Source organism: Chelonoidis abingdonii, chromosome 10 (assembly GCF_003597395.2).
Source record: "Chelonoidis abingdonii isolate Lonesome George chromosome 10, CheloAbing_2.0, whole genome shotgun sequence".
Lineage (NCBI taxonomy): Eukaryota > Metazoa > Chordata > Testudines > Testudinidae > Chelonoidis > Chelonoidis abingdonii.
Window position 1 is genome coordinate 46,468,724 of NC_133778.1, and position 23,550 is coordinate 46,492,273.

The 23,550-nt window shown below is 39.0% G+C and overlaps 1 protein-coding gene across 2 annotated transcripts; it reads right to left on the bottom strand.

Annotated features, from left to right (window-relative positions):
* Nucleotides 1-4,410: 4,410 nt before the first annotated feature.
* On the bottom strand, nucleotides 4,411-23,528 carry GCA (grancalcin). Of its 2 annotated transcripts, XM_032803575.2 has the most exons (8): nucleotides 23,397-23,528; nucleotides 20,213-20,386; nucleotides 11,461-11,530; nucleotides 10,401-10,444; nucleotides 9,992-10,139; nucleotides 7,957-8,070; nucleotides 7,481-7,539; nucleotides 4,411-6,562 (listed from the first exon to the last, which is right to left on the bottom strand). In XM_032803575.2, exons 1-8 carry the CDS (start codon nucleotides 23,418-23,420, stop codon nucleotides 6,536-6,538), a joined length of 660 nt encoding a protein of 219 aa, XP_032659466.1. In that variant the 5' UTR covers nucleotides 23,421-23,528; the 3' UTR covers nucleotides 4,411-6,535. The 2 variants fall into 2 exon arrangements, with proteins under 2 accessions (XP_032659466.1, XP_074926266.1); XM_075070165.1 differs by lacking the exons at nucleotides 20,213-20,386; nucleotides 23,397-23,528 and adding an exon at nucleotides 18,834-18,914.
* Between the last annotated feature and the right edge of the window lie 22 nt (nucleotides 23,529-23,550).

Genomic DNA, 23,550 nt, shown 5'->3' on the forward strand with positions numbered 1-23,550 from the left:
TCTGTAGTAGACCCCTACTATGACATCACCCTTGTTTTTTTACCCCTTTTATCCTTACCCAGAGACTTTCAACAAGTCTGTCTCTTATTTCTATCTCAACCTCAGTCCAAGTGTATACATTTTTAATGTATAAGACAACACCTCCTCCCTTTTTCCCTGACTGTCCTTCCTGAGCAAGCTGTATCCTTCTGTACCAATATTCCAGCCATGCATATTATCCCACCACGTCTCCATGATGCCAAGTATGTCACAGTTGTGTTTATTTACTAACATTTTGACTTCTTCCTGTTTATTCCCCATACTACTTGCATTAGTATATAGATATTTAAGATATTGATTTGATTCCTCTCCACCCTGTTCTGTCTTCTCTCCCCCTTTTTTCTGCTATAACAGCCCACACCTCCCTCTGCCCCCCGATTCTGACCCTTCTCCCAGGTTTCCATGTTTTTTATTTACCTGTGGGCTTTGATCACCTGCCCCAGTTGAACCTAGTTTGAAGTCCTCCTCACTAGGATAGCCAGTCTGTAGCCAAATATGCTCTTCCCCTTCGATAGGTGGACCCCATTTCTGCTTAGCAGTCTTTTTTCCTGGAAAAGGAATATGCACTACATTATCAAAGTAAATCCAAACCTAGGTCTATTTGGAGAATAATAGTCTGACTTCAGTTGCTATATAGTAGTTCTTAATTTAAAGGGGCATTGTAAAGTTAAAATCCTTCTGTCTTAACAATTTTATCTACTTGTGTAATATTGCTGAAATTGCTTTTTTAAAAATATTTTAAATTGATAGTATGCCTTTATCCAAATGAAATGTTACCCAAAAACTACATTTCCGAGAACTTATAGTCCCTAGAGGATATTATTCACTTAAATATTCAAAACCCTGCATAGTGTTTTGATCAAGTATTTCATATTGGTTTCGAAGAAAGTCCCAGAGTTAAAATTGCTGCTTACAGTTTTGGCAGGGATGGAAGTCAGAAAGACAATACAGTAGTTTGAAAATTCTGAAAAGAAGATAACCAAACCCATATATAGAAATATTACTGATGTTTTAATTCCTTATGGGGTCACTCAACTGTTTTACTCATATCAGGTGTGGAACCTTGCTGCCTTTTGTAATGTAAGTATGAAAGAATCTGCCGTGGTTTTTACTGATACTGAATGACATAACTGACCAAAGCAGATTGTGAACTCCCTGTATTTATTCACATAATGTTGCATGCAGGTGATTTTTAAAGTAACTTTCTTTGTATGAACAAATGTTTTTCCAAGATTGTGTTAACAATGTAATCTGCATACATAATCAATTTTTGCAATAACCTTCTGAAAATAACTGTAAATGATAAATGTAAACTATAGTGTAAACTGATCGCAAAAATGTAATAATTAAAGAATTGCAAATGGTGTATTAAGCACATACAAGAATTTAGGGGACAAAACCTGATTTCTGCCATTTATGTTCATAATAGAAGAACATATATGAAAATATGGCAATTTCAAATATTTAATCAAGACTTTTTGCCAGTATGGAGCTACCAACTAGCTAAGATACAGAAGTTAGAAAAGCTCAGCTTGTATTTTTTTCATTAAAATGTTATGAGGGTCTATACACTTTAACACAGAGGTTATAGACCTGTGTGTTACAGAATGGTGATGCATTCTAATATTTTATCAAGGGGCTCCTACAAAACAGCTCCATATAGCATGGCATTGACATGCTATTGTACCAGGGATGGCTATACTTGCAGAGAGGAAGGTTGAGAGAATGGAATACCTATTCATTTATTTGCCCATAAAAAAAAAAATTCTTTTCCATAACTAAAGGGGCAGAGAACACCACTATGCAAAAATCAGACTGAGCACTTCCTGGCAATGTAGGGTGCCTAGATATCCCGATTTTATAGGGACAGTCCCAATATTTGGGGCTTTTTCTTATATGTGTGCCAATGACCCCTCACCCCATGCTAATTTTTCATTTACTATCTGGTCACCCAATAGCAATGTGTGCACTAGATTTTGTTCCTGAAAATATATGTATATCACACAATGTTCAGTTGGTGTAATAGATGTGGGTAAGAACCTCCAAAGGGAGCTAGGGGCATCTTCTCCTATGAAAGTTTTTGAAAAGAGCTGGCATGTGTTGCAAGCCAAAGGCAAAGAATTGCTCTTCAGAATAAATGTTTGTGTGAGACTCAGCTATCAGTCATTTACAGTAGGGATGATTTATCCAACAGGTGGAGAAAAGGTGATTGTGACAAACTGGTAAATCATTGAATCTGCCCTTTCTTATGGAGGCAGAATTTGAAGACTGATCAGAGGTGACCTCATCCAGTATATTACTAGCATAGAGCATTTCACTGGTAGTGCTGTCTCTGGGCCCTAATGAGATGTTAAGTGATCCCTTCTTGACTACATTAGGGGAAAACAGAAATAATAATATAAAATGCTTTAGCTAAGTAGGGTAGTCAGTGAATGAAGTTCCAAAGCCGGCCATTGTGGTGTACCACTTCTGATATATATATTTACATTGTCCTGAATCAGCATAACAGAAACATCACGCGGCCACCCCAGGAGTGATTTGCCCTTTAATCCAACTTCACTTTGGGTACGTCTACACTGCAGATGGGCATGTGCCTGCTGGCTCAAATTGAGACACGTTACCTCTGCTTGAGCTAACGCTAAAAATAGCAGTGTAGCCACTTGAGTACAAACCCACCCAAACCCCATGGGTACCTACTCACAGCTACCCCAAGCTGCTACCCATGCTACCTGCTATTTTTAGCATGTTAGTTTGAGCAGATGTAGTGCATCTGCCTCTTACATCTGAGAAGCATGCTCCCACCTGCAGTGTGACTGCTAGGAAATCACTGCTGAGGTTGATTTCTCACCTACAAATGCACATAGAGGGATCCTAGCAGATTGGCTCCATTAGTGTAGCATTCAACCCACCTTGCATGAAAACAGGGAGGTTCCAATTGTATCCAGAATCTCTAGAAGAGAAGCCTTAGACCTCACAGCGAGAGATCAGTGGCCCATTATTATTAGGAATGTTTTGCTCCCTAATCTTTTGCAGAAGTAACATCAAGCATGAAGCAGATCTAGCCACAAAGTTTAAACTAGGATAGCAAATTGTCCAATTGGTTAAACAGCTCTAAGTGCTTTATATTGAAGATTGCTCAGCCTACATTAAAATCAGCCACTCCCACTGAGCCAGGGATGGTCAGCTTTTCAAGAGCTCAGCATCCAACGTGCTGAGCTTTTTTGACAATCTGGCCCCACTTAGTGGTTGCTAAGCCAAGCCCTGCTGACAATTCTGGCCGTATAGTCAGTGGAATTAGAAATTGTTACAGAATAAGATCTGGCTTATATGAAAAATGCTAAAGTAAAGCCAGACTCAGCTCTGACATACACTATGGTAAATCTAGAGTAAATCTATAAGTGGATGAAGTTACCAGTACGGTGCCTTTACACTGGTGTAAACACAAGATTTAGGCTGACTTTACACTGGTCTAACAACAAAAGAATTTGGCCCAGACTCATAACTAGCATTTTGAAAAGCAGAAAACATTGGGCTGGTCTTTATTCACTCACAAGGATACCCTTTGACTGATATAAATTTTCTCTCATCAGTGAGAGCAGAATAAAGTGAGTTTGCTGTAAACACTGAGCAAAGAGGTAGTCTGCTATGAACAGTGACTTCTGTATACAAAAGATGGCCACTTCATTATCACTGGAAGCAGGTTTGTCTGTCACATCTATGCATGTTACTCCAGTTTCTGTTACTCTTTACACAGTAGCACTGCAAACAAAACAGCTTTGAGCAATATATCATTTCTCATGAAGCAACACAATTAACTAAAATTTCACTGGCAGAGTTAAATTCTTCTAATTTACCACCAAGCAAACCCCCCTTAAAAAAAAAAGTTGTGCAGACGTAACTGAAGGCAGAATTTAGCCTATTTAATCCACACTGAATCTTTGTGACTATGCACAATAGGAAAAAACCCAGCCTGGCTTTCTGATTCCAGGCGGAAGTTGTGGGGAGTCAGAGAAAATTCCCTTTTTTGCTTGCAAACTAAACAAAAGTGATCCAGATTTACTGAGACAAACAAACAAGAAGTGCAGACATGCTACACTTAGGGACTTTCCAGAAGTATGAATACTTTAAATGCATAGTTTCTTGCTGACCTATAAGACTGTGTAAGATGTCCCTGGCCAATGATCACAGCGATTTTGCATTTCCTTTATATACACAAATTTCATTAGCAAAAACTAACATTTTCTTTAGATTTGTGTGTATGCATGTGTTGCATTTGACCCTCTACGATCTGCTAATCAACTATGCCTATTTACTGCATACTGATTTTTTTGAAAAAGTTATGCTTAGAAAAAGGAAGCTACGAGAAAAATATTGTCTGTAAATATTTTAGTTTAATAAGGGAAAAGAGAACATACAGAAATAAAATCCACTGTGGAATCATAAGTGATCATGACAATAAATTTTACTGCTACTGTTCAATAGGAGCACATCCTGCACCCTGTAACTGCATGAAAAACACTATGGAGAAGTTGCTTTCCTCACTGTAGAGCTATGTGGGAGTAGTAGATGGAATTATATTATTCTTATGAAAAGGCAAGTAGCGCATGCTTTCGATGCCCATTTGGGATGTTTTTGGATCATTAATGAACACAGTGTGGCTATGCTCTTTGTAATGGAAGTTAGATGGACTAAATTAAGACTTCCCCTAGGATGGATTTGCCTCCCATGTCATTTAAAACGTACTATGATTCCACTTTAATATAGAATTGTAAAGCTGGATTTTTTAAAAATTATTTGGCACAGACTCTTTAAACCAGATGAAATGCATCATTTATAAACCATAGCATCTCCTGTAACATAACAGGTTTTTGTATAACAAATGTATGGCAAGCTATTTGAATGCTTATCTCTTTTAAAAAAATCTCAAAGATGACTTGGAAAATTGTTCACTGTTTACAAATAAAGGTACTTGTACACAAATGAGTATAATCAGTATTTTTACAACATGAAAACTTATTGGCAATAGGTCTAAACCTGCACAAAAAAATGTTTACTTATTTCAGTCTTGAACAGCAGGATATGCAAATATTTAGTTTGTTACAGATCTGAAAATTTACTTCCAATAGTTACTATAATGCAAATACAATTAAGAGGGATCCAAAAAGGTTGAATACATTTCAGTATCAAAAATATTCAGCAAAATCATTCTTAAATTGTTATGTTTAGTAGTATACTTGTGACACTATGGGAATAGGTGTAAGAAGCACAGAATTACATACGACACTGCTCATTGGCAAAATGTATACACGCGCGCACACAACAGAACTACAAGACTAAAAGTGTCTTGTCATGAGAAAAATATTTCCATAAATTCTTAACCACAGAGCACTCTCAATGCATCACAGTAACTCTCCACTTCAAGCATGACATGAGCATAACTTTCAATTTAAACCCTGCTAAGGTTTGTTGTCGAAGCATTCAGAACCTAGAATGGCTGTGGATTACAAAACTTGGGATTGAACAAAACCAACAGAAGTTTGATGAGATGTAGAGTTGATCATAGTTGTGACCCACTCATTACTTCTCTGTTAGAAGCACTGCTGAAATATCCTAGCAAAATAAGGACCTGCTTGAATAATCCCTTAAATCACACACTTCTGTTCACTGGGTTATTTTCTTAAGGGAATTTTTTTGATCTCAAAATGGAATAGGTTCACCAACTTGAGGGTCTACTGGGAGTCAATTTTTACAGAATAGGTGAGGACTTGAAAGCTTTTAAACTGAAAGGAAAGTGAACTCTATGAAGACTCACAATAGACCCTTGAAGATCTTTTTTGGTTTCGGCTTTCTGCATGTTGATTAGCAGAGAGGGTCTCAACTATTACTCAACAAGCACTGTCCAATTCATAAATAAACCAAATAGAAGAACAATTTGTAACAGTCTGCCTCAGAAAAAAATCTATTGCAATGAGTCTGGAGAGTTTTACCTAACTCGTTTTAAGTTGTTTCTGGTGGAATATTGACCTAGTATCACCAATCAACTAGAATTCCTCAGAGTATCGCATCTGAAACAACGTACTATCACTTTGATGGTCACATGAAATACCTATATTAGATAAGATTAAAAAACAGGATGTCTGATATTCTGCTCATGTATGCAGTCTAAATACATATAAAAATGAAATGGTCTATGCTTGCAACCATTACAAGCAAAAGTTTGTTTAGTCTTCATTAAGCTTGAGTGCATAACAATAGGGTACTTGTATGGAATTATGCACGTAAATATAAAGAGTATGCTTCTGAAAAATAACTAAAAATGAAAAAAAATTATTGCTCTCAACTGTGCACTAAAATCAAATTTATTCAAAGTGGATGTCCTAACAGGCAGAAAGATGAGGGAAGTCTGCTACAGCTTCAATTCACAGCAGGTTCAGTTAATTTCTTCTCAGCAGAAGACTTCACAGGTCGGAGTCTATATCCTTCAGCAGCTTTCCATTCATATTGCCATAGTACACTGCAAAAACTAGAAGGGGGAAAAATAATAAAATCAAAGTAGCTAACATTCAGCACACCACCACATTGGGAAATGAAAACAATTGGAAGACTACAAAGTATCAGATCATCTAAAGAGTTCAGGAATTGTCTGTCTTGGTTTTCTCAAAATTTTGTTTTTGGCGGGGGGAGGGGAGACAGCAATGAAGAAGAGAACAATGAATGCCTAGAAGAAACTGTGGGAACACAATGGGACTTGTCTACTGGATGAACAAATGCTTAGAAGTGTTCACAGAATTAGAATGGAATAAAATGTAGAGAGATTTTGTTTTGTTTTTAATTTTCAGCATTAAAGACTTTCAAATTGCTAAATTTGTATATTAACAACACATACATTATATAATGTCATGTATGCTTATGATGCTAAATCAGTGCCATATAGGAAACAGATGACTGTTACAATCTAAGAGTCTGATCCTGCAAACACTTCCTACTGGATACTAGTCCAATGAAGTCAATGGGAACACTCTCAGTAGTAATTACTACCCATAGCCCATGAATAAACTATGCAAAACATATTAAGCCCTCAGCTCTGTAAAGACTTATGCATGTGCTTATCTTTAAGCATGTGAGTAGTCCTACTGAGTTCATCCTGTGCTTAAATCTTTGAAGGATTAAGGCCTTAGATTACAGAGTGGCCATTACAGGGTGGATGCTTTACAGGAGGGATGTTTTTAGTCAGTCATTCTCTGGAGGAGAAGGTACAGGAAAGTTAACATGAATGCAACCAAAGAGTTTATTATAAAAAACATTTCTAAGATGACAAAGCATAATGGAAGATAGGATTTTATAATCAAATTTAAACATGTAGCTCTAGTCAGTCATTTGCAACAAAAACATTTTCATATAGTCCTGACAAATTTGAGTATTTTAATCTAGAGATACTTACATCATCATATACAAAATTCACATATCCCTGTTGCATGTTGTCTCGTCTTCTGAAGAAATCTGAGAAAATAAAAAATAAGTAAATTTGGAGTTTTGCAAAACTCCATTTATTTAATGTAGACACTAAATGTAAGTTTGGTTGGCGGTATTACTTTGTCAAACATTTCAAATTTGTCATTTTTGAAGCAATTTAACATTTCATACTTCTTTCCTTCCACATTCTATCTAAACTTACAGTAAAAAAGCAAAATTACTTTCTAGGTATCCTGAATACTGAACAACTATTACTCAAATCACTGAAGACAATTATGTACAAAATAAACTTTTAAAATGTAATTTTAGAATTGTAAGAGATTTAAGAACTTGAAGAATAATCTTTACACTGCGATTACAATTTTTAGATGAGGAAAAATTAGAACATCACACACTCTGGACTGCATTTCTATTTCAAAAATAATACAAAACCCCCATACATACCTGTCAATGCCCGTAATTTCACACAGCAAGCCACATAGTCATCAAAAAAGATTTTGCCATTCTTGCTATAACGTTTTACAATAGCAGTTAGTGTTTGAGGGCTTAATCTGTAACCTAAAAGACCAAAAATAGGAAGTGATAAACTGTAATGTTATCAGTTTTGCAACAGTTTGCTGGATAATCTTCGGAAAGTATGACTACTGAAATAATAATTACTATACATCCTCTATTGCAGTCAATGCTGTTTATAGGGCACAGTGAAGAAGTATTCATACACAGCAGTAAAAAAGTTCAAATTTTCCAACATTAGAACAGCTCCATTATACACTGTGTCCCCATCCTGAAATTCATCTGAAAGTACAACTTCAGACATTATAGGAACACTCAAGACATTTAATCTTTCACTTAAAGCAGAGATTAAGTAAATAAACATATTAAACAGAGATCCTAGTTCTGTGTAATCAGGTCACCCTTGACTTTTTTGCATGGTCTTAGCAAAAGCAGCCAGAGGCTAGCTTGGGGACATTTCTAACAAGGCCCAGCAAAAAGATGTTTAGCATCTACTGCCTGTTTGCCAGTTCACCTCCCGACTGCTCTATTTGGAACACACTCTGCACTAGTATTATTAGAGTGGCTGAGCTGCAATCATACTCCCTAGTGGTGGAATCAGTGTCTACCTAACATGACTCAAGAGAGTAACTATGAAGCTACTAACTTCCATCTTCTGCCTCTATTCAATAATTAACTTAGCAGCAGCTGCTAACAGTTGCAGCCCAGAGACTTAAGGATAGACTGTGCATGTAATATCCCATGCACAAAGTAACTACTGCTCCAAACACCTGGAGCACTTTGATCCACAAGAGCATTAGCCTCTCCCACTCGGAGGGCTGGTCAACACTGGGGGGTGGGAAATCAAAGATACACAACTTCAGCTACGTGAATAGCATAGCTGAAGTCGAACTATCTTAGATCGATTTACCTCCCGTCGTCCTGGTGCAGGATTGACATCCGCGGCTCCCCCTGTCGACTCCGCTACCGCCGTTCGCGCTAGTGGAGTTTTGGAGTCAACGGGAGCGCGTTCGGGGATCAATATATCATCACGTCTAAATGAGACACGATATATCGATCCCCAGAAATTGATTTCTACCCGCCAATACGGCAGGTAGTCTAGACATGCCCAGAGGGAAATGGAACAGGCTGGCTATATACCAGTGTTCCAGAAATGCAGTTTAACAAAAGCCTTTTTATGTCAGTGCAGTGTCTGGTACTGGTTCCTGATTTACTGTTGTTGGCTAGCAGCAGCTATGATAAAGGTTTGTATAACTCTTTTACAATGGGGTATTACAGTTGAAGAGCAACTTTTAATTACTAATCTTTGATGACCTGCCACCAAAGGGAAAGCACACAGGCTTGTGTACATCTGCCCTAGAAGATGGTCTAGGTTCATCAGTTTCTTTGTGTATCTTTATACTCAGCTGAAATGCTGTGCCCCCAGGACATATTTTTTCTCACTGAGAAAACATATGCCCATGACTCCTTCAGCAGCAGGATATACTGAAAGCCTTCCTTTCCCTCCTGTACCCCAAATTGATGTATTAGCCCTGTGTATGCCAACACCAAGAAGTGCTGCATCTAAACACCTGTGAAAATTAACACTGTGTTCAGTATTGAACACGGCATTTATTTTAAGAGGGATTTCCTGTCTCCTCCCAATCTTCAAGGATGTGTCTCCAGATGACCAATCTTTCCATCTGAAGATGGCTAGATACAGCTCCCTATGAAGCTTACTGACAGTATTTTCGGGCTAGCCAGAAAGAAAGGAATTCTTAGTTGATAGTTTGGAGTTCCAGAAACAAAGCATGGTACCCATACAACACTGCTGGCAAGCCCTATACTTTGACCCAATAGGTGGCAACACAATCCACTGCAACCTTCTATATTCTACATGCTGCATCCTTATAATTAAAATAGTAATATATATTGCAATAAATAGAACAAACAGAAGGTTGCAGAAGTTTTTCAAATGCTATCTTACCCATAGCTGCAATGACTTGACCCAGTTCATGAAGTTCCACGGTTCCACTTCGGTCTTGATCAATCATCATGAAATTTTGCTTCCACGCATTAAGAGCTGCCCAGAGTTCTTTGAATTCATTAAATCCCATTTTTCCTGTATAATCTCTCTGATGTAGTTTTGTTAACAAAAATAACTTAATAGGACAAACCAAATTATTAAATTACATATACTTTCAAGTCACATAAGGCAGTTTGACTTCTAACCACCCTGACAACACTAACACAACATTAAAAATTAATGGAGCCCAAAGACAGTGTTCTAAAACATATTAGTTTAAAATGTCAGAATTCTAGTGTCTTCTCAGGATTATTAATTGGTTTAAACTGACATTAAGATTACAGTATAGTCTAGATTTTCCCAAGGATACATCCATCAGGGAGATCATAATTCTGCAGGTTTCCAAACTGAATGCTGAAAAATACAGTCAAAGATTGATTCAAAACTAGTTTAATTTTACTGTTGTAATTTCTAGTAACCAGTGACATTTCAGTGACAATAGTCAACACATGAATTAATTTGCTTTTGCAAGAGATTTTGAAAGCTCATCAGGAAAAACAAAATCAAGTAGGAGATGGCTAAAATGATATGGAGATATTTGCTTCTCCATTACTAGTTATTTAGGCCATGGGTAAGATGTGGATAAAATGCAGGACATTAGATTGCTTTTTAGCATCCAGTGAGCCATGAACTGATGACCCAACTCCTGTTTTTAATGGAGAGTCTTAATTCAGTATCAGCAGGCAGAACAAGGATTAGACAGGCATGGAAATCAAGTTACCATCTCAACTCAGTATCTCAAGGTGAAGGCACAGTTGGCAGGCCAGTGTAGGAAAGCTTGCTCTACTACTAGGCCATGTGTGTCAAATACACAGTAATACCTTAAGAACAGTAAGATTTGGTACTAAAATCATAACCTATAAAGCAAAGAGTTTATTTTGATTCCAGGAGTTTTATTAAATCCTTATAACAAAATAAGATACTATTTTGCATTCCGAATAAGAGTTTTGGAATGTGTTGCACTCGAGACCCTACCTGGTCTCTAACCATATGCCATCTCATTCAAAGGGATTATAAAGCATGTTACATGTCTTGGGAGGGGATGAGCACCCACCAGAGCCCAGACCTGTGGTTGCAACTGTTTTTATATTCTGTTGTGTAAGAGGGAAAGCCAAAATAAAGTGTACTTGAAACACTGTACAGATGAACTAGCACAAATGCTGATCTTCAGGATTGGCATTAGCAGGGCTATGCCATTTATTTAAGGTGCATAGAAAGGCCACGTCAGCACCCAGGAAATCTGTGATAAGGAAGGAAATGAAAGAGGTACACATGGGAGAGAGGGAATGCTCCTTGAAGAACAGAAATTCCAAACTATCATCCACAGATTAAAAAAAGAAAGTGTACAGTAGCAACATTCAAAGTCTTACGAGAATAGGTTCCACTGATTCCAGACTGTGTTAAGCATCTCTGTAGTTCCTCTGCATCCACTTCACCATCCTGTAGAACAGAGTGCATAGGTTTGTGGTCATGGACACTTATCAATATACAAATTCATGCAAAAATGAAGACAAGTTAATTACTGAATTAACTATCTGAATAAATTAACTGAAGACAAATTAATTAGTTCATTATAACTATGTAAAGATACTTAATACTTAAATTAAAAACACTACTACAGAATGGTGCCTCATCTAAATCAAGAATCTGCAGCACTAAAAGTCAAATAGAATTCCTTGCTTACAGCAATTACATGGAATCCTTCTATCTTAGCAACAGTAATTAAATGAATCCTATCTTAGCAACAAATACCTATTTAAAATGAGCCTTTGCAGTAGTTAAATTACAGACATCTTATAATCAGTACAGAATTTTCATATAAAATTGCAGACAATTCTATCAAATAATGGGTTACGATGTTTTCTGCACTTATTTCTATTTTGTTCATGACTTTAATGAGAGCTTTCTAGAGTATCAGAGCCTCCATTTTGAAACAAATTACTAAAAAGGTCCTTTTTTTTTGCCCATCACATCTCTCATTATGTGTCTGGGTCCCCTGTAGTCTTGCTGCTGTTCCTTTGGTTGATGTATACAATAAAACTGACATTTCAACCATTTTGTGGTCAAAGAACCTATGATGCTATTAAGAGCAGGGATGTTATTTCCAGTGCTCTGGCTAAATTTCAATTTGTCTAGTTATATTTTAACTACCTAAATCCTTCTATAGTTCAGTTGGATACACATTCCTCACTTACTGTGCTAGGCTACTGTACAGTGTTGCTGTGCAGTTTTAAATAGCTTGCTGATGTCTCTCTTTTTAGAAGAATACTAAGTCTTCAAACTGAAAAGGAAAAAAAAAAGAGCTGCCATGTTCCACACTGAAGGTGGTGATAGCTGCATTTTAGTAAAGGATCAAGTTATTCCAGAATCAATATAGTCAATCATGCTGAACAGTGCTTTAGAATCCTTCAGGCTGAAACGCAATAAAGAGGGATATGATGCTGTCTGATGACTGACTGTTGAACATATAGGACATGTGACTATACTAGATGTGCTTTTTCTGTCAGCCAAGTATCACTGTGTCTCTGTTCCCTCAGCATCTCCACAGAGCACTTCTGTCATAAACAGATAGTTAAGGGTTAATGTATCTTTTACCTCTAAAGGGTTAAGAAGCTCAGTGAACCTGGCTGACACCTGACCAGAGGACCAATGGGGGGACAAGATACTTTCAAATCTTGGTGGAGGGAAGTCTTTGTTTGTGCTTTTTTTTTTGTTCGTTGTTCACTCTTGGAAAAAAGAGGGCCCAGACGTGCAACCAGACTCTCCAATCTTTCTGAATCAGTGTCTCAAGTTTCAAAATAGTAAGTACTAGCCAGGAAGGCGGATTAGTCTTATGTTTGTTTTCTTAACGTGTAAATGTGTATTTTGCTGGAAGGATTTTACCTCTGTTTGCTGTATTTTGAATCTCAGGCTGGGGATGGGGGGGGGGGGGGAGGGGAGGTGTCTCTAGTCTACATGAATCTGAATACCCTGTAAGTATTTACTATCCTGATTTTACAGAGATAATTTTTACTTATTCTTTCTTAATTAAAAGCTTTCTTTTTTAAGAACCTGATTTATTTTTGTTTCTCTTGTTTTAAGACCCCAGGGATTGGGTCTGAACTCACCAAGGATTGGTGCGGGGAAAGGACGGGGGGAAAGGTTAATTCTCTCTCTGTTTTAAGATGTAAGGAGTTTGGATCAGTGTAGCCTCTCAGGGTAACCCAGGAAGGGGAAAGTCTGGGAGGGGGAAAGGAGGGGGGATGGTTTATTTCTCCTTGTTTTAAGACCCAAGGGGTTTGGGTCTTGGGTTCCCCAGGGAAGGTTTTGGGGAAACAGGAAGTGTGCCAAACACTGTATTTTGGCTGGTGGCAGCATTATCAGATCTAAGCTAGAAATTAAGCTTAGAAGGGTCCATGCAGGTCCCCACTTTCTGGACGCTAAAGTTCAAAGTTGGGGAAAAAAACCTTGACAACTTCAAAAGAAGGATATTAAAATAACCCAAAAGCTTGCTTATTTCACTGCCAGGACTGTAGAACGATGCAGATAAGAGCAACATAAAAAGGTGAATCTGAAAGCTAAACATCCCATATAGACATGTACAGATCAGCTCTCTGAACATCCAAGACCAAAAGGTAACACAAGCTCTCAAAACCGCCACATTTGATCCTATAAAAAGGAGTCTCCAAAAACCAACCTCTCAAGAAGCAAGTGAATGTAACAGGAAAATGATCTTCCTTGGGGAAAAAACAAACAAACAACAAAACCCATGACAAAGGACTTTAAACAAGATTCTCTAGGCTTCTCTGACAGCTTTGTAGAAAGATCTAATCAGCCGGGCTTCCACTCTGTCTTGGAACTAGAAACTTATGGCAGCAAGCTATGTTTTGTGGCTAGTTAATAAGTATAAATGGCTGACACAGTGAGATCTTGTATCAGGTGGAATGACATCTCCATGAAAGGACAAGAAGCACTTTTCACTGTACTTAGGCATACACTCTGGAGTAACTTTTGGAAGAGCCATGTTACAGTTCTAGGATATTATGATTGGCCAACATAAACAATTAAATAAGGAAACCAGCATGTAAGTCAAATTATTTTACTGCTACTGTATCTTATGCTAAAATTTGGTTTTATAAAACAAATAAAATTAAACATGAGCTGTAAAATAGGAAGAACCAATTTTTGGTGAGCTTGTCCCATGAATAGATAGAAGTTAAATCTGAGAGAAAATATTGTAAGACCCATTTTTCTTGTCTCTTGCCCTGCCATTGTTTATATTGCCTTAAGGGTAAAGCCATGAGGATAGCACATTCAGAGAAACTCCCCAGAAACAAAGCAAAATTAGCCCATCCTGGTAAGATTCATCTTGTTCCTGCTTATATCATTGGATTTCATGCAGGAGCAGAGGTGACATTGTCATCTTGAAGGGAGTAGAAAAAGAAAGAAGTGTTCTATTTGCAGCTCTCCATGGAGGACTGAATTTCACTCAACACTGTGTTACAGCAGGGGCTAGTAACACTGTGTAGACTACCCACAAACACATGCTCTTGATCAATCCACATCTGCCTGACTGAGGATTACCACTGGCAGGATCTAAAGTAAAAGTGATCAGCTCTATTAAGTTGCAGGAATCTCCACAGTATGGAGCCTTTATCCTCAAATGGGAAAAAGGATATTTTTCAATGGGTAAGCTCACACAAAAAAAGAAAGGTGAAGAAAAAGAAGGGAACTGAACAGCTTAAGTTTTAGTGAGGTGAATATTATATTTCTGAATCTCATTTACTAGTCATATCAATAGTACAATGAAAGTCAGAAATACAATTTTCCACTTTTGCCCTCCCCCCAAAAAGCAATTCAATCCCCATTTTTCTGAATTTCTACCTGCTCAGTTCTTTGAGAGTCAAGGCCAGCGCTTCCATCACCCCACTGGTCTTGCTACATGGTAGATGACAGATTGTGGTTATGTGCCTCGTACTTCAGGAGTGAATGTGTATTCCCCCTACAAAAAACTAAGTTTACTATAGTATTATACTTGAGAATTTTAAAAAAAATTAAATAAAAGGAAAAACCCCTCTAAAAGTCAGCAAGTTGCTCTGTTAAGATTCCAAAAGGAACTCACAAAAACTAACTCCGCCCCTTACCCACACGTCTTACAATAAGGGCTTTTGTTACATAGTTACACAAATACACATGCATGCAAGAAAGAGAGACCAAGATATGTTTAAAGGTTTGTCATATCACAAAGCATAGTGCACTTAGAACAAAGATATTGAAAAAAGTGGACAACAGAGGACCTCTTTGTTAACTGTAATCTACTTTTACTTACAGATGTAAATTTCCTGAAGATAAATATGGAATAGAATTGATTTTGACAGCAAAGACAATGCAGGTTTGCACACTGAAGTTACAAAGTTCTCTCACTATTCCTTGGTAGACAACAGTGAATGAACCAAGCTATTTCTGAGTTACTTCTGAACAAACAATAGGAACATGCTAAATCTGTTGAGTTCCATAGCTCAAAACCAGCTCATCCAATAGTCATGAAACTGGAGACCTCACTTTAGGCTGATACTAACCAGGAGCCACTTCAGCTGAAACACATTTGAGAACATTAGAATGTGAAAACATAGGGAATGGAATGGTTCCTGCCAACCTAGCTAGGAGTTACTCAGGATTTCATAATAAAGATGCTATCAGGAGGCAAGCACGTGGCTTGCACGTAGCTCAACCAGGTTCCAACAACACTCATCCATCAACCTCTCTATTTTGGAGCTTGTCCACGCTGTTTAGGGACTAAGTGAAACTGTGTCTTTGACCAAGTGTGATCTTCGTCTCCTCTGAGGCATGCATGATGCAAGCTTGACTTTTATGCCTTTAAACCAAAGTCTTGATTTAATCTAGCTCTGAATTTACTCTAACATGCTGGTGGACACTAATCCTATCAATGAACTTGACTGACAAAACAAGAAATGATCTTTAGCAAAAGTTATTTATGGAGACAGATTCCTGAAAGATAGAAAGAAATATTTTACACTAAAAGTTTGAAATAATTTGAGCTTTGGACAAAGATTTCCTTTGCCTAGTTCAATTTCATATGAGTATCAGGATAAAGGGAAACCCACAATTTTGGGAATGGCAGAGAGTTTTAATTCTGAGTTTTTCTCAGCTGCCAGTCCAATTAACTGCATAACTAAACTGGCAACTGAAAAAACACACAATATCCACTCTAAAATTAAGCAATGACCTTTTCTCCCCCACTCTTTAGGTTTTGTACATTTATTTTGTGTAGAAGGTACTTATCTTACAATGACACATGTAAGAGCCTAAAAAGAAGGGAATATTCAGTCCCTCTCTATTTCTCCACTTTTGGGGAGAAGACAAGAGCACACGGTAATATTCAATTTTTTTTTTTTAAACCTTTTCTTTTCTTCCCTTCACCACCACCACCACCACAATTACTCACTGAGAAGTCAGATGCAGGTGCTTCTCCTACTCTGTTTATGCCTCATCACATTCTCCCCCACATTTTTGGGCCTCTGCCTTGAATCATGTCTCAGCTGCATGTTTCATGCCTCTGGAACAGTGTGAAACTGATAGAATCCTAACTCATATTACTGACACTCCTGCTGAAGACATGCTATGGCTTGAATCCTGCTCTCATGGAAGTAAGTGGCAAAACTATCATCTCTATATAAAAGCTATTATAGAGTCACAAGCTATGCATTTAGGCCCCATTCCTGCACCTAGATCTGTGTAGGTATGGATCCCTATGCCTGAGTTAAACTGCTAATAATTCCAGGAGAACAAAATGGAACAGGCCTTTCTGAGCAATACCTAGAGTGGTTTAAAAGGAAAAAACACAATTTTTTTTAAATTCAGATTTTTTTGAAAAGTGTATTTAAAATTATGACAACCTACATTAATAACTATAAGTTATTAATCATTTCAATTACATTATTATGAAGTTTTAAAAACAGTCAAACTAACCACTGATCTGATGAAAGTCACTAGCAACCAGATTTAACATTTGAACAAATTCAGCTTTTGACACCAGTCGTCTCCACCGAGAATATTTTCTTCATTTTAGCTTATTCAATTACTTCAGTTCTATGACTAGTTCATTCAAAGTTAAGAAACCAATTAGGAGTTGAAAAAGCAATCAAGCTTATTTTCCTCTTCCAATCTATGAATAAAAACTAGGTGTGAGGACGAGTTCTACTACAGTAGAACCTCAGAGTTACAAGCACCTCAGGAATAGACGTTGTTCATAACTCTGAAAAAAATATTATGGTTGTTCAAGTTTACAACTGAATGCTAACTTAATACAGCTTTAAAAAACTTTACTATGCAGAAGAAAAAAGGTTGTTTTTCCTTTCCTCCCCTGTAGTTCACAGTTAACACAATACTGTACCATATTTGATTTTTGGTCTCTGCTACTGCCTGACTGCATACTTCCAGTTCCAAATGAGGTGTGTGTCACTGACTGGTCAGTTTGTAACTCTGAGATTCTACCGTAGTTCTAAAATCTTGAAGGACATGACCAAAACCAATCACTTCAATTCACCAAGGATAATACTTCCTAGTTTTAAATGCAAAATGTTTTGATAAAGTTTTTCCCTTATGTATCCAGCACATTTAAGGTTTAGTTTTACTAAACTAGTCAAACAATTTTACATATTTTTGGACATTATAACTGAATTCCAATTTCCATCCAAATACAGCTTGACACATCACTAGTAAATAAGAAATACTTCATTCACCATTTTTAACATAAAAGTTACAAGTTAGGAATATGAATGTATGTTAAGCTACATAATTGTTTAAATCCTCCTAGTCAGCAAAAGAATATCAAATTTAGTGTAATGGCTATATTTAATTGCAAATCAACATGTTTTAATGGCTACCAACCAATGAGAACCAAAAATTTCTTTAGGAAGATAACCCGAAAAAGCACAACTGCAAAACAAGATTACCATTTACGTAAATCAAGGTTTCCTGCTTGCTGAATTAAATCAGTCTGCCCTGGTTATACCAGATCATATCAGTCCTAGCACTAATCCAATGACCAGACAGAGAGTGAGTTTTAGTTTACTGTTCCTAGCAGCACTAATTTATGTTGCATGCCCCAACCAATCAAACAGTTCAGACAGGTTTGCAATTCAGAGGTAAACGTGCGGGTACTTCTGGCCTGTAATCACTGAGACTGAATGTTTTTGCAAAGGAAGTCATGAGTGTCCTAGTTAAGGGAATTTAATTATGAAGTCTGAATATGCCTTTGCTAATGCCTTTTGGATACATTTTATCCTCTTAGAAAATATCGTGTCTTAAGCATGTTTGAGAAGGAAGAAAACCAACCAACAGTCATCAAGTATTGCTCAGGGATCACATACAGCTACACAGCAGTGTTAATATAATTTGGACCCTTTACTCAGAAATGCATTAAAAATATCTGTGTTGCTCTAAGCGCTGCAGCTATTTTACAGTGTATCCATCTGCTTCTGCTTCCACAAGTTAATAGGGACAAAGGCAGGATATGACTCATCACAAAAACAGAAAAAAGTGGTGTTCTGCACCAAAAAAGAAATAAAGGATAAAAGATGATTAAGCAAGCAGAGTCAAGGCAGCACAATGCATCTTAAAGCAGAAGTCAATAGACAGTTTGAGGTTCACAGCCTCAATCTGTAATGACTGTGTGACTTATGCCAGAAGGAAAAAAAAAAAAAGCAGCAGCTCCTATAATCTAGAAGAGAAGATTACTCACCTGGAACTGGAGATCTTCAAATACATTGCCTCTGCAGATCCACGTTCTTAGGAATGTGCATGTTGGCAGCACAAATCCCAAACCATCTAGAGAACAGTAACCTGTGGGGCCATGCACATGCCCTCTGTGAATCCTTGTCAGCCCCCTTCTCCCCCCCTCCATTTTTCCCCCAGATCACACTGCAGAAACTTCCTGGTTCTTATTCTTTACATCACTTGATAACATGTTGTGTTGTTGATGCCGCCATTCCCATTACAGAAACATAATGCAGACTGGGACATGGCATCTATTTTCACCCCCATCCAATACAATAGCTATGTATACATTATTCTCAGTGTTTAATACCCTTATTTTATACTACATCACTCTTCAAAGCCATTCAATAGCATGCTGGCACCATAAGCTAGTTAAAAGAACTGGACTAGCTTTGTCTACCCTCCATCACTAACTTACTAAAACATACTATGCAATCTTGTATCAATAAGAGATACTGTTTGGATAGTAATATGTGACTGAGGAACTTAAATATCAAATTTAGGACCTCAGGTTAAAAGAAACACTTTAATACAATTCAGGCAGCATCCATTTAAAAGACCCATGTCCCTTGGGATTCTACTTTTAGATGCCATGTTCTTGCACTGTCTCCCTTTCTGCTTTGTTCTGTATGAACAAAACTAGTTTAATGAACAAAACTAGTTTAATGAGAATCCTGGTCTGGTCTCAGACACCACTTGAACAGGATTTTAGTGTTTCCCTTTACTACCTGCATACAAAACTGTGGTACACTACTATAAAAGTGCCCTGGAGAGGGAGAAAGAGAGAGATTGAGGGAGACTATCATCTTCACTTCAGGAGGCAGTGAAAACATGAATATGGAATACTTATCAAAATTTAGGTAGCCCTATCTTTATCAATAGAGTAATAAGACCACCAAGTCTGCAAAGGTTTAACAGGCTTATTATTATTATTATTATTATTTTGGGGGATGGGGGACACAGCAATTGGTTCTTCTTTTAGGCAATTACTGGTTTTTGAAGATGTCTATATTTCAAGCATGTAAAACTGAAGTTTGTTCTTCAGGTTAAGAAAGTATTACTGAAGGATGAAAGCTTGTTTACAGCTCACTACGGACATTAGGCTTTATACCACTAGCCACAAAACACTGTTCAATTAACTGAGGAGAGGGGACATCAAACTTAAATGCCAGTTTTAGTTGCCATTATTGTTAAACACAATCCAATTTTACCTGGTGAGAGAATTCTTGAGAGCTTTAATAATATTGTACTGAGCAAGCTAAGTGTTCTTCTTTCACAGAAAACGCAGACTTTGCTAGGTCAACTCACAAGGCTTACTTAATTACATTGCATATACTACTGTACCTGTCCAGCAATAGCAGCGAAGTAAGTCCACATAGGGTCAGCAGCAGCAGAATAAGTACCAGAATATGCAGAATATCCAGAGTATCCTCCATGAGGCATATTTGGTACTGCTCCTGGCATTGGCTGTCCCACTGTCATTTGCATTCCTGGCATCTGACCACTGTAAGCTCCATACTTTTGTGAAAAAGAAAAATATTTCAGTGTCTTCACCAGCTCAATCTTTAGTAACAGACTTCCACTTACAGAGTCAGCACTTTTATTTAAATGCCCATTACACAGTCTAATTCAAATAACTATACCACTTCAAATTCATCAGTCATATAGCCAAACACTGGAACATTATTCCAGTCCCCCCACTTTTTTTTCTAAGAAGTTACATGTATGCTGTGATCACACAACACTTTCTAATTCAGAGTTTTCAGAATAGTTCTAAAACTAATAATTTTACTACATGATTGCAAAAGGATAAATTGCACAACCAAAGAAATGTCATATGAGAAATTAAATTATTTTCTGAAGAGAAATGGCAGTTGTTAGTAGCTCTCTTTTAAATGGAGGTATAAAACAGATTATGGACACTTTTTTGCAGAATTTAGTAACTAATTCCAGTTTGGATAAATTTTAACTATCTAATCCTACCTGCAGTTTCCATTAAATATTATATTCTTCACTCCTGTGCTAAACTGTTTAGTTATTTAAATCAGTCATACAGACCGTTTCAGCAGTCTTGACAGGTTGAGCAGAGAAACTGTACTGTGATGTTGAAATGGGTGGAGCTTCAAATACCAAAATAATGCTTAGAAATGATTTTTATTTGCATATAGCAGATGACCTTATCCTCCAGTAAGCACTTATTTTTCACAGTACCATAAAGGACAACCTTCAGAATTTGAGGGTTGTTTTTTTTTTCCTGACTTTGACTTATTAAAGAGCGGGAGGAAAAATATAATGAATATGCGAATTGCCTTTTGCTCATCAATAGAAACTGAAAGGATTTTCCATAATAATTCAGCACCAGATCAGACACAAATGCCAGTGCCAAGGCAACTAGTGGGTGCGAGACAGGAGACAGAACTAGAAGCTGAACCACAGACCCACTGAGAAGGGAATGAAACCACCTCTGCACATTGATGCTTCAACAGAAAGCTCTAGCATAAAAATAGAAGACTCTGCAGAGGCAGCTGTCAATATTGGATACTTTTTTAAAAGGCAGCTTAGAATGGCCCCAAAGAATGCATCCTCCGCATAGTATTTCAAAAGTAGTATCGGATCCAAAGAAAGCACTAAGGTTTCCCTACCCTTCAGAATTCCAAGAAGTAGCTCTCATAGTTATAGCACTACTTGTGTTCCACTATTAAAGATGAGTACTTTTCAATGTAGCTTTAAGGAAGCAGAAATGGTCTGAGGGGATAAACGCTCCAGTGGAAGATGAGACCCATTTAGCTACTCTTGACTAAGTAAAGCTGAAAAAAGACAGCTGAGCACCTAAGTACACCTGAGCCAATCTGTGCAGCTAAGACTTGTTTTATGGTTAAAGAATTACTGAAGGACAATCTCAGAGGACCAACCTGGAAGTCTCCACAGACAGCCTGTCTTCAAAGTTGGTAAATAGCTGGGCTATGAATCCGGACTGAACAAACTTTGTATTTGCTTAATTAGATTGGCTGAGAACACTTTAGTAGGTCAAGGCACTCTGTTTAGTTTCCTTCTGTTGTGCCACAGTTATAAATAAAAGAATAGTGTCTCTTACCTAGAACAAGAAATTGTATCATTGGGGACTGGATGCTAGTTAGCTACAAGTAACCTGGGCTACCAAGTGAGAGATGCCTTACAGTGGTGCCTGGAGCTGTACACATTACGCATAGTCCACACTGCTGCAGTGGCAAGAAGGAGCAGGCATAGCTGCTCCACTCTCTACTTAGGTTTAGATCTGCTGATCCTCTGTTGTAACACAGGGATGGCAAGGCCAAAATTAAGTGATTGGTGCTGTGACTCCGATGCATCATGTCACAATGCCACTCATTCATTCTTGGTCCTACTCACTCATCATACCAGAGGGGTTGTGGAACCAAGCATGAGTGGACAGCTCCTGCACCAGAGCTACAGGCAGGAGCTTGCCTTGCCCCACTTCCAGCTGCTCCTGTCCCATCTCAAGAATGGGGAATGCTACTGCACCAGGCTGAGAAGTGGGGGCAGAGCACGATGTGGTCTCAGCAGGGGGAATGGCATCACAGGTTTATAGCACACACCACGGGAAATACTACTGAGCGTACTACAAACTCACAGAAGTGGCTCTATATTCGTACAGGGCTATTTTGTAACTGGGTGTGCCTCCTGTTGCAACATCACCACTCTCCGGTAGTGGTTTGTGAGGACAGTTCAGGCTCCATGATTAGCCCAGCCCAAGCCCAACTAGGACCGCCAGAGAGGCGCTCCGTGCCAGAAAAGGTCGTGGCGATGGCCACGAGAATCGGAAGTCCTAAGTGCTTCCCAGGATAATTTGGACTGCACGTAAAGAGTAGTGACGCAAAGGTTAGAGGTGCCGCAATCCCAGTTCTCCTTCTCCGACAGCTACTCCCTGAAACTGGCTCTGCTTGTTCTGAAAGAGCCAAGTGGTCTGTGTTTCACCCCACGGTCCCCGGCCAGCCCTCGAGCACCGACTTCATTCGACTGACCTCTCCCGCGTGCTCCACGCCACGAGTGGGTGCGGTGCGAGCTGCCGCTCTGACAATCAGCCTGTCTGGCTTCCCGTGCCACTGCTAGGGGCGTCGCAAGAGGCCCAGGGCCGCACCTGCCCGGGCCTACCCGCCGCGGCTGCTCACTACGGGGAACTGCACGAACGGGTGACGAGAGCCCCCTGGGCGCCCCCACGTCCCTCCCACGCAGGCGGCCCCCGGGCCCACTGGGAGCCTGCCACGCCCGGCCGCCGGGGCGGGGCCTGCCCGTGACGGCTCGAGTGATCGCTCCCTCTCACGCCTGCTGCGCCCGCCCAACCGCACAGCAGCCCCGAGGAGCTGCTGGTCCCGCCGGCTCCGGTGGGCTGGAAGGGCCCGGTCCCGGCTCGGGCCTTTGTCCCGTACGGAAACGCAGGGCCCCCAGGCGGCAGGGCCTCACTCGGCCCGCCCCCCGCGGAGCCCACACGGGGCGACGTCGGGGCTTTGTTCAGGCCGCGGGGGCCACTCACCGCTCCGAACCCCGGGTAGGCCATGGCGGAGACACGGACCGAGCCGCTGCCGTCACAGTACACAGCCCCGGAACCTGCTGCTGCGCCGCCGACTAACCCCGGCCGATCGCGGAAGCTCGGAGGAGCGAGGGTCTCCGGGTCCTGCCATTGGCTG

Bases quoted from the DNA above. Each gene is read 5' to 3' on its own strand.
- GCA (XM_032803575.2), bottom strand. From the start codon at position 23,420: ATGGCCTACCCGGGGTTCGGAGCG. The intron at 20,387-23,396 runs GTGAGTGGCCCC...TTTTCACAAAAG, and splicing joins CCTACCCGGGGTTCGGAGCG to TATGGAGCTTACAGTGGTCA. The intron at 8,071-9,991 runs GTAAGATAGCAT...TTGGTCTTTTAG, and splicing joins TCAAGTCATTGCAGCTATGG to GTTACAGATTAAGCCCTCAA.